The sequence below is a fragment of the Macaca mulatta genome, chromosome X (genome assembly GCF_049350105.2).
Source record: "Macaca mulatta isolate MMU2019108-1 chromosome X, T2T-MMU8v2.0, whole genome shotgun sequence".
NCBI classification, from domain to species: domain Eukaryota; kingdom Metazoa; phylum Chordata; class Mammalia; order Primates; family Cercopithecidae; genus Macaca; species Macaca mulatta.
Window position 1 is genome coordinate 158423373 of NC_133426.1, and position 12194 is coordinate 158435566.

A 12194-nucleotide genomic window follows, 5' to 3' on the forward strand; every position below is an offset into this window, starting at 1 on the left:
ATTCCAGAAATAATTGCCGTGTGTGTGTGTGTGTGTGTGTGTGTGTGTGTGTGTATGTGTGTGTATTTCAATCGAGACTATGATTACTGTCAGGCCACTTATACCTACTGCAGAGCAAGGTAGGAAAACCACCAGTTTATGAGTAAAACTTAACCCATATTGAATGTTATTTACCCAACAAAGAAATACCAAGGGGTGACTTGACTTGTGGCTACAATTGCAGGAATGACCCATAGACTTAAAAGCCATTAAGGACAAGAAACTAAGCTTTTCCAAGGTTTAAAGAGAATGTGAATGTTTTCTCCAATGTAAAAAAGATAAAATTTTATTCTGGAGCATTTCAAAATAAAAAAATAGAGTCCAAGCATTATTTCTTTTTTGCAAAATTTATACAAGTTATACAAATTTTGCAAATGGTTCTAAGAATAATTTTCCTCTTTTTATTTTCTTTTTTTAATATACTTTAAGTTCTAGGGTACATGTGCACAACGTGCATGTTTGTCACATATGTATACATGTGCCATGTTGGTGTGCTGCACCCATTAACTCGTCATTTACATTAGGTATATCTCCTAATGCTATTCCTCCCCCCGTCCCCTCCCCACAATAGGCCTCGGTGTGTGATGTTGCCCTTCCTGTGTCCCAGTGATCTCATTGTTCAATTCCCACCTATGAATGAGAACATGCGGTATTTGGTTTTCTATTCTTGCGATAGTTTGCTGAGAATGATGGTTTCCAGCTGCATCCATGTCCCTACAAAGGACACAAACTCATCCTTTTTTATGGCTGCATAGTATTCCATGGTGTATATGTGCCACATTTTCTTAATCCAGTCTGTCACTGATGGACATTTGGGTTGATTCCAAGTCTTTGCTATTGTGAATAGTGCTGCAATAAACATACGTGTGCATGTGTCTTTACAGCAGCATGACTTATAATCCTTTGGGTATATCCCCAGTAATGGGATGGCTGCATCTAATGGTGTTTCGAGTTCTAGATCCTTGAGGCATCGCCACACTGTTTTCCACAATGGTTGAACTAGTTTACAGTCCCACCAACAGTGTAAAAGTGTTTCTATTTCTCCACAGCCTCTCCAGCACCTGTTCTTTCCTGATTTTTTATTAATTGCCATTCTAACTGGTGTGAGATGATATCTCATTGTGGTTTTGATTTGCATTTCTCTGATGGCGAGTGATGATGAGCAGTTTTTCATGTGTCTGTTGGCTGTATGAATGTCTTCTTTTGAGAAGTGTCTGTTCATATCCTTTGCCCAGTTTTTGATGGGGTTGTTTGTTTTTTTCTTGTAAATTTGATTGAGTTCTTTATAGGTTCTGGATATTAGCCCTTTGTCAGATGAGTAGATTGCAAAAATTTTCTCCCATTCTGCAGGTTTCCTGTTCACTCTGATGGTAGTTTCTTTTGCTGTGCAGAAGCTCTTTAGTTTAATAAGATCCCATTTGTCAATTTTGGCTTTTGTTGCCGTTGCTTTTGGTGTTTTAGACATGAAGTCCTTGCCCATGCCTATGTCCTGAATGGTATTACCTAGGTTTTCTTCTAGGGTTTTTGTGGTTTTAGGTCTAACATTTAAGTCTCTAATCCATCTTGAATTAATTTTCGTATAATGAGTAAGGAAAGGATCCATTTTCAGCTTTCTACTTATGGCTAGCCAATTTTCCCAGCACCATTTGAAAACAAAAAAAGAGAGTCCAAGCATTACTATTTTTTTGCAAAATTTATACAAGAAGTTATATAAATTTTGCAAATGGTTCTAAGAATAATTTTCCTCTTTTTAAATGTTGAGATTTGTTTTTTCACTTAACTTTCCTTTTATTATTTTTGATGTTGAATAACTTAAAGTAGTAATGGACATAGTTTTAAAAATTGAAGTTGATAACTTATTAAAATCAAGAAACCCTTACCCCAATGCACCCAAACCCATTGTCCAGCCCCTTGTAGGTGTTTATTTTTAATTCTCTTAGGTGATATTAATACTTCTAATAGTTATTTCTATACTTTTATACAATATATTTATACTGCTACCAGTTTTGCTTACTACCAGTTGTCTTTTCATGATAAATAATGATTTATTTCACAAATGTAACCCTTCCTGAATCCTCTACTACAATTATAGCAAAATTTTTAGTTCTATCAATAACCAGTGGTGATAACATTATAAATGACTATATAAATCCCTCTAGTATCCATCTGCAAACTGGACTGGTTCCTTTGCAAATTTGCCTGCTGCGCAGTTGTCACTTTAGTACTTCACTTTTTATAATTTTTATTTCTATTCATTCATTTTTAATTGACAGATGAAATTGCATATATTTATCATGTACAAAATGATGTTTTGAAATATGTGTACGTTATGGAATGGCCATATTGAGCTAATTAACATATGCATTGCCTCACACAGTTATCATTTTCTGTGATTAGAACATTTAAAATCTACTCTTAGCAGTCTTCAAGAGTACAGAACATTGCTATTAACTACAGTCACCTTGTTGTACAATAGGTCTCTTGAACTTATTCTTATCTAAGTAAAATTTTGTATTTTACTACAACAACTACCCTTGACTTCCAGTCCCCAGTAACCACCAAACCACCATTCTACCTTCTGCTTCTGTGAGTTCAACTTTTTTTCTTTTCTTTTCTTTTCTTTTTTTTTGTTTTTGTTTTTGTTTTTGTTTTTGTTTTTTTTTTGAGACGGAGTCTCGCTCTGTCGCTCAGGCTGGGATGGAGTGTGGTGGCAGATCTCAGCTTGCTGCAAGCTCCGCCTCCCGGGTTCACAACATTCTCCTGCCTCAGCTTCCCAAGTAGGTGGGACTACAGGAGCCTGCCATCACATCTGTTCTAACAGGTTTTTGTTTGTTTGTTTGTTTGTTTTGTAGGGTCTTTAGGGTTTTCTATATATAAGATCAGGCATCCATATGCAGGGACAATTTGACTTCTTCCTTTCCAATTTGGATACCTTTTATTTCTTTCTCTTGTTGAATTGCTCTGGATAGGTCTTCCAATACTGTGGTGAGAGTGGACATGCTTGTCTTGTTACTAAGAGAAAAAGCTTTTAACTTTTTACCATTGAGTATAATGTTAGCTGTGGGTTTGTCATATATGGCCTTTATTGTGATGAGGTACATTTCTTGTATATCTAATTAGTTGACAGGTTTTTCTTTTATCATGAAAGAATGTTGAATTTTGTCAAATGCTTTTTCTGCATCTATTGAGATGACGAACTGGTTTTGGACTTCCTTCTGTTAATGTGGTGTAGCATATTTATATATTTGCACATGTTGTACTATGGGATAAATCCCACTTGGTCAAGGTGAATAATTTTTTTTAAGTTTACGATTTAACCCTTACAGCCATTACACACACACACACACACACACACACACACACACACACACACACACACATATACACACATATATTTATTTATTAAGAAGTTCTGGGGAATCATTCTTTTAATGTACTGTTAACTTTGGTTTGCTAGAATTTTGTTGAGGATTTTTACATCTATTTTGTTCATTGGGGATATTGACCTGTAATTTTCTTTTCTTGTAGTATATTTGCCTGTCTTTGGTATGAGGGTAATGCTGGCCATATAAAATGAGTTTGGAAGTATTCCCTTTTCATTTTTTTGGAAGGATTTGAGAATGATGGGTATTAGTTCTTCTTTAAGTGCTTGGTAGAATTCAGCAGTGAAGGCATCAGGTCCTGGGCTTTTCTGTGATGGGAGACTTTTTGTTACTGATTCAGCTCCTTACTAATTATTGGTCTGTTCAGATATTCCATTTCCTCATGATTCAGTCTTAGCAGGTGATGTATGTCTAGGAATTTATCTATTACTTCTAGATTATCAGTTTGTTGGCATATAATTGTTTATAGTAATCTGTTATGATCCTTTGTTTTTCTGTGATATCAGTTGTTAACATCTCCTCTTTCATTTTTTATTCTTTGTATTTGAGTCTTCTCTCTTTTTTCTTAGTCTAAAGGTTTGTCTATTTTGTTTATCATTTGAAAAAAAACACGTCTTAGTTTTAATGATCTTTTCTATTGTTTTTTAAATTCCTGATTTCATGTATTTCTGCTCTGATCTTTATTCTTTGCTTCTTTCTAGTAACTTTGGGCTTAGTTCTTCTTTTTCTGGTTCCTCAAGGCATAAAGTTAGATTGCTTATTTGAGATCTTTATTCTTTTTTGATGTAGGTGTTTCTTGCTATAACCTTCCTTCTTCTTAGAACTGCTTTGGCTGCATCTCATAAGTTTTGGTACATTGTATGCCTATTTTTTTCTCAAGATACATTAAATTTCCCTTTTAATTTCTCCTTTGACTTATTGGTTGTTCAGGAGAATGTTGTTTAACTTCCATGTATTTGTGAATTATCCAAAATTATTCTCTTTATTGCTTTCTAGTTTCATACTATTGTGGTTGGGAAAGATACTTGATATAATTTTTCTTTTTAAATTTGGATGAACTTCCTGGTTTCATTCCTAGATCTCTTACTTTTCCTTTCACATTCTTTTTTTAATGCCCTACTTATAGATTGATTTCCTTTAATTTATTTTCCTACTTCTCTATTGAAATTTTTATTTTGGCAATTCTTTTTAATTTCAATACCTCTTCCTTATTCTCTAATTTCTTTTTGTATAGCATCCTGTTCTTATTTTATTAATATTATATATTTACAAATCTAAAGTAAAAGTTTTGTTTTTCTTACATTCTCTTTAATTTCCTAAATTATGTCTGTCCCCTCCCTTCAAGGTGAGGTGTTCCTTTTTAGTTTGTTTGCCTGTTTGTTTTTGTTTTAATCTTTGCTATTCTCTTTCACATTGCAAACTTTTAATTGGTGATCCTTGATATCCCAGTATTATTTGGCAACAGAGAAGATGTCTGTTTGCTCATGTAGCTAACCCGAGCTTGTTGATTGGTGGGCTGTGATTTAGGATGATTAGGTAAAGTAGGTCATTTTGAGGCGGTACTTCAAAATGTTAGTATGCAAAAATTTTCCTCTGGGGATGCTCAGTTTCTTTAGAAGAGCAACCCTGCTGTTTTTTCCTGGAGAGTATACATCTGGCTAGAGACATTTCACATATTGAGCAGGCTCTGGAGTCTCAACTACTCTGTACACAGACTTTTGTTTTGTTCTCTATTGTATTTAGCGCTTCTTAACACTGAATTTCTCCAGGGTTATGTTTTACTGCAGTTTGATAAATCAGTTGTTACAACCTCCATCCATGTTCATTCTTCTATAGATGTGTTAATATCTCTTGTCTGACTGACATCCCTTGTCCTGCTCACCTTGTGGTTTTATACCTGTTTTATTCCATTTTAGCGGAATCTTCAAAGGAAGCAGTGATAAAAACATGTGGTTGATCATCAAAAATCCACAGTTCATCTATTTTCTAGAGTGCGGTTACAGGGTAGTGAGTTATCTTCATTAGAAAATGAGGTTTTATTTCCATATCTTCTTTTTTTCCTTTATAATGTTTCCTCTCACATTTTATATAATGCCTGATCATAATACAGATTACAAATAAATTTTAAAATCAGTTATATTATTTTAAAACTGTTTTATGCTCACCCATTCTAGCTTTAGGAAGCAAAAAGGTTTAATATGCCTCTCTAATGGAAGAAAAAAGAAAATTAGTTATTATTAAATTCTAATATTTTCACTTCCAATGCACCTCAAGTTTTTTTCTGTTGATCTCACTATTAGTTGCTCCACATTGTAGCAGTGCAGACAAAGCATAGCACCTGTACATTAGAGATCCATTTTTGTGCATTCCATACTTTTTTTCAATTCTCATAATATGCTTCTTGAGATAACTTAAAGGGACTGACCATAGAGAGAGACTAAAGAGGAAGACAGATCACTATCTTTGCAAAATAGTTTTATAATATTCTTTTTGTTCTCTCTATTTAAAGTTTTAGCACTTTTTAAATGGAGAAATGGTCATCATTTCTGATGTCTAGCTCTAGAGTTTCTAACAATCTATTTGAGTCCTCTCTCTGTCTTCAAACCACTTCCACTCCTCTTGCTGGCCATAAAAAAAAATATGTCTCATTTTTTATAAAACATCATGGAAGCCTTGCAGGTATCTGAAAATAGCAATAATCATCCCCCTGAGGCATTTGTCCCTCCTCTAGTGTAGTAACCAAACTGGAACAGTGTACTCTAATTATGGGCCCAACAGCACAAAATAAAAAGGGCTTATCCCCTCACTAGTTCTAGGTGATTCTTAACTCAGACCCAAATCAAATTGAGCTTTTCAAGAGTTGTACCACAAAGTAGGTGTACATTAGTTTGCATTTTCTTCATATCCTAGCATTTTATTTTCAATGTTTAATTGTTAAGCTTTTTAATCCCATATCTATTTTTGTACCTATGTGTAAGAATTTATATTTGATTTAGCAAATGTTAATATTTTAATTTAAGCTTGTCCTTTCAAATTAGAAATCCTATTTGATTCCTAATTCAGAAAATACTCATTCCCCAACCAATATTCATTAATACCAGCTTATAAATTTGAGTCTTCTACCCTATATGTCTTCATCTGAGTCATTAATAACAACATTTGAAAAAGCAACAGTATGGTGATTCCTCAGGGATCTAGAACTAGAAGTATCATATGACCCAGCCATCCCATTACTGGGTATATACCCAAAGGATTATAAATCATGCTGCTATAAAGACACACGCACACGTATGTTTATTGCGGCACTGTTCACAATAGCAAAGACTTGGAATCAACCCAAATGTCCATCAGTGACAGACTGGATTAAGAAAATGTGGCACATATACACCATGGAATACTATGCAGCCATAAAAAAGGATGAGTTTGTGTCCTTTGTAGGGACATGGATGCAGCTGGAAACCATCATTCTCAGCAAACTATTGCAAGAACAGAAAACCAAACACTGCATGTTCTCACTCATAGGTGGGAACTGAACAATGAGATCACTTGGACTCGGGAAGGGGAACATCACACACCGGGGCCTATCACGGGGAGGGGAGAGGGGGGAGGGATTGCATTGGGAGTTATACCTGATGTAAATGACGAGTTGATTGGTGCTGATGAGTTGATGGGTGCAGCACAGCAACATGGCACAAGTATACATATGTAACAAACCTGCATGTTATGCACATGTACCCTAGAACTTAAAGTATAATAATAATAATAATAATAATAAGATAAATCAAAAAAAAAAAGAAAAAGAAAAAGCAGGGTCAAAGACAAAGTCCTGTAGCGTATCCGCAGGGACCTCCATTCAGTTTGGTGTCTGTCATTCCATCAGTTTATTTATTTGTTTGTTTATTTATTTATTTATTTATTTATAGACAGAGCCTCTCTCTGTTGCCCAGGCTGGAGTGCAGTGGCACAATCTCGACTTACTGCAACCTCCACCTCCCGGGTTCAAGTGATTCTCCTGTCTCAGCCTCCCAAGTAGTATGCCATCATGCCCGGCTATTTTTTGTACTTTTGTAGAGATGGGGTTCCACCATGTTGGCCAGGCTGGTCTTGAACTCCTGACCTCAAGTGATCTGCCTGCTTTGGCCTCCCAAAGTGTTGGGATTACAGGTGTGAGCCACTGCACCCAGCGCCATCAGTTAATTCTATTTGATTTGAATTGGTCAACCAACTACATCAGCCTAATTGTACTATTTTTTCACCTTCCTTCCTTCTTTCCTTCTTTCCTTCTTTCCTTTATCTGTCTCTCTCTCTCCTCTCTCTCTTCTTTTTTTAATTTGACATCGTCTCACTCTGTTGCCCAGGCTGGAGTGCAGTGGTGCGATTTTGGCTCACTGTAGTCCAAACTTCCCGAGCTCAGCTGATCCTCCCACCTCAGCCTCCTGACTAGTTGGGACTACAGACATGTGCACCCACGCCCAGATAATTATTAATTTTTTTTGAGATGGTATTTTACCATGTTGCCCAGGCTGGTCTCAAATTCCTGAGCTAAAGCAATCTGCCACCACCACACCCAGCCTGCTTCCTTTTCTTCATGGAGGTATAATTTTTAAAAAGTTAGTCAAATGTTTTATTAAAATCTATGACATTTTCTGGTCCACTAGTCCAATAAACTGTTGATAAATGCCCATGAGGTTAGTTTGATATAATTTTTTATTAGTGAACTCAAGCTGTATATCACTGATTGTTGCTAACTGCTCCTAAAATATCTATCTGTTTAATAATATATTTTAGGGAACTTCCAGTTTAATATGTCAGAGTAAGGATATCTTTGTTCACTTTTCCTCTCTGGAACCAACCAAAAACAGTAAGATGAGAAATAAAAACCAAAACTCTATCTTTGGTGAAACTTAATAGCTTTTATAACCTTAATCCCAAAAAGTAAGGGCTCCTAAGTGAAGTGAAAGTGAAAGTGAAGTGCAGTGAAAATCAGATCAGGGTGAAGATGACACTGAGGATACCTGCTGCTCCAGATTTCTGGTCAAGGATAGTGTCCCAAAAGTGTGTGGCATGACCTGACAAAGGAAAGAAACAATCCCTGTTTTGAAATAAAATCAGTTTTCAAGCTGGTAATGAGAACATCCCGGAACTCTGACTACCACTTAGTGGCAGAGGAGACAGAGACTGGAAGATTAAAGAATATAACACTATACACGCATACACGTGCACAAACACATACACAAACACACACAGAGACATGCACACAGACACCTGTATCAACATAGAGGGATTTCCTGTGAACAAGGGAAAGTTCTTACTAGTCAGAAGTAGAATCACAACTCCAGGGAAGACTACTCATAAGAGATTATATAGACAACAAGTGATGCTCAAACTACTCTCTACTACTCATTCTCAGCTACTCATTACTATCCTGCCAACTCTCTCAGTTACTCCCCCAAATGATACTTCCATACATAACAAGGGTAGTAAAAAATTTCTCTAATGCAACTTCAAGTAATAATTGAAGACTAACTATCATGGTACTAATACAAACTTTGTTACAAAAGGAAGAAAATGACCAATTGAGTATTGTAATTAATGTCTTAACGGAGTCATCAGAGAAAGAGAATGTGACCCATGGATTGTACAACAGCTCAACTATTATTTAAGTATAAACACAATAAACATTGATTTTATACATTCAAAACAGAAGAAAATATGGTTCCCATGAGACCATCTTAAAGAAATGTATAGAAGTTAGCTAAATGATGAGATCATATGGACACATAGAGGGAAACAACACATACTGGGGCCTTTGGGAAAGTGGGGGGAAGAAGGAGGGAGAGGATCATTAAAAATAACTCATGAATACTAGGCCTAATATCTGTGTGATAAAATAATCTGTACAGCATACAGCCAACCCATATGACATAAGCTTACCTATATAACAAACCTGCACTTGTACCCCTGAACTTAAAAGTTAAAAAAAGGAATTGATGTAAATATACAATGAACAGAAATGATAGATACAAGGATGATTTTAAGAAAAGAACCCATTTAAATGTAGAACTATGACTGAACAATTATAAGATTTACAATAGCATGGAAGGATATAAGTGTTATAAAACATAATAATGGAGCAATAGTAGTATAGCAAACAGAAGTAAGGAGATGACAGGAACTGGTAGAGAGAAGGAGAGGTAGGAGTAAGGGTGTACTGATTTCCTTATATTCATCGTGGGTGGGGGGCTAACAGACCCTGTTCCTAGCTGATAAACCAAGTTATAGAGGAATAAATATATTTTAAGGGTACAAAGGTAACAACTAGATTAAGTACAATAAAACCAACGAAAAAAATCCTATGGTAGATAGAGTAGATTACGGAAGTAGAACTACACTTATTTCTTCATAATTTATAGCAAGGAGTTAATAAATTTTATCTAAATAAGTAAAAATTATTCAAAAATTTTGCCAACTCATCAATCTATACTCTATGCAATACATATTTTCTCCCAATTTGAAAAATCATTACCATTTCTCTTCTCCATGATTATTTGAGGAGTACCAGGATGGTCCTGAGATCACATTTGCCAGTTCCTCTTAGCATATTTTGATAATCTTCACCTAGTTCTAGCGACCTGAACTTATTTAAAGCAGCCAGGGACAACAATCTTGATTTCACTGTGTTCACGTTTTATTCCTATCAATGTAGTTGGTTTAATGATTTTAATCTCTCTTCTTCATTCCCATCAATGCACCAATCCAGTCAACATTTATTCAGCTTTTACTGTGAGTCAGATGCTATGCAAGGATATTGGCTAGCTAGAAATAAGATGTAGACAAGCCCCTGCCCTCAAAATGTTCAAGTCTAGTGAGAGGAAGGCAAAAACTAATACAAATAAATTATTTTAATATCAGAATCACCCATGCCTCAAGAAAAGGTAAATCTGTGAATGATTCCAGAAAGGCTCTATGGAGAAAGTAACATTTCAGTTGAGTCTTAAAGAATGAGTAGGTCTTTAGCAGGCAGGGGAAAAAACAAACAGCATCTCAGGTACAGAATACAAAATAAGCAGACACAGAAGGAAAAATGATCATTTTGTTTTGACTATAATTTGAATATACTGGAAAGAGGGGCAGAGGTGGCCTTAGAGATTGTACTCTGGGTTGAAGATAGAGTCCAAGCCTTTGAGCGACTTTGTAAGTACCAATGGGTCCCCCTTGAATCTAGCAGCATCACATTTAGGTTTGATCCTTCACCACAAGACATCAATTCTCCATGATACCTGCCCTCTTTTCTTTGCCCTTAGACAACATGCCAGGTTGCCAAGAAGCACTCCAGTTGAGAATTGGATTGATGACCCCAGTGAATAGCACATAGCCCTGCCCAGTTCTTGCAGGCTATAGACTGCCCACTCCTGGTCCCAATACAGGTCTCTCAGGGGGTGCTTCTCAGTTCCTCTTTTGCTATATCTCACCTTCATCTCCAGGGCCTCTGGTACTTTCTTGCCTTCCCAAGCCCAACTCCGCTTGGTGAAATAGTTGACAGTGGCAAATTCAATCAGTGCAGAAAATACAAAGGCATAACAGACGGCTATGAACCAGTCCATGGCCGTCGCATATGCCACTTTAGGTAAGGAATTTCTGGCACTGATACTCAAGGTGGTCATGGTAAGCACGGTGGTGACACCTGAGGAGAGAAAAGATGAGAACCAGTTGCAACTGAAAGACTTTGAGAACTTATTTGATGAAATCACTGATTACCTATTTGAAAGAAGAAGCTTTACCCCACTCAAAATGGCCCTTTTAAAATAAAATTAAATTTAAAAAAAAAAAACAAAAAAACACCAGACTATCAAATCTGATGGGTCCACCTAGTAACCAGCCCATCCCACTTGGCAGAAGACTATACAGGCATCTGCAATGGATTACATTTAATTGTTGTCCTCTAGCTTCTGCTTAAATATTTCCATTGAAGAGCAAGTAGCCCATTTCATTGTAAGAGAGCATTTTAATTAGAGAAAAACTAGCTCACGAACTGAAATCTGGCTTCTTCTAGCTACTGGCCCACAGACCGATCTTGGAGTTTCTTCTGTGGCCATGCAAGGAAAAAAATCTGCTCCTTACTCTACAGAACCGGCCTTCAGAGACTTAAAAAGGGCTATGGTTCCTTGCGAAACTACTCATCTTCAGAATGAACATGGAGATTCATGTTCACCTCATGAACTCCTTTTCTTGTTTACTTCCTTTCTTATCCTGGCTTTTTTTTTTTTTCCTGAATAGCCTAGAACTGAGCCCAAGACTCAAGACATGGTCAGAATTCAGTAGGATGCTTACTTCCTTAATTTTGGACACTCTTCTGATAATGCAGCAAACTATTGTGGAAAGTGGTTCTGTAGCTGCATCACACCCTAGGTCCCTACTGGGCTTTGTGAACGATGAAAACTATTCTGAAATCTGTTTCTCGGGAGTTTTTGCCAAATCCAAGCTTGCCTTTAGATCAATTGATTCTTTTTTGGGGGGAGTGTTATTCTAAATTCAAGGCTAAATTTTATTTACGTTTAAATTATATTTTACGTTTTTTCTAATCTTTTCATATTTTAGTTATGCATGTGAATATATATATATGTATATATATATATAAAATTGTGATTAACAGTATAAGCTTTAGAGTCAGAATGAACTAGGCTGAAAACTGGGCAACCTCACTTACTAGTAATATGACCTTGAATACGGTGTTTTACCCCAGACAGCCTCAGTTTATCATGTGTAAAAGGG

At 36.1% G+C, this 12194-nt stretch overlaps 1 protein-coding gene across 1 annotated transcript in view; it reads right to left on the minus strand.

Annotated features, from left to right (window-relative positions):
• Window positions 1-12194, minus strand: part of GABRA3 (gamma-aminobutyric acid type A receptor subunit alpha3) — a 285447-nt gene that overhangs the window by 10766 nt on the left and 262487 nt on the right. Inside the window, exon 9 of the mRNA XM_028841928.2 lies at window positions 10895-11106. Coding sequence (XP_028697761.1) covers window positions 10895-11106 — 212 coding nt within the window. The remainder of the gene's footprint in view (window positions 1-10894; window positions 11107-12194) is intronic.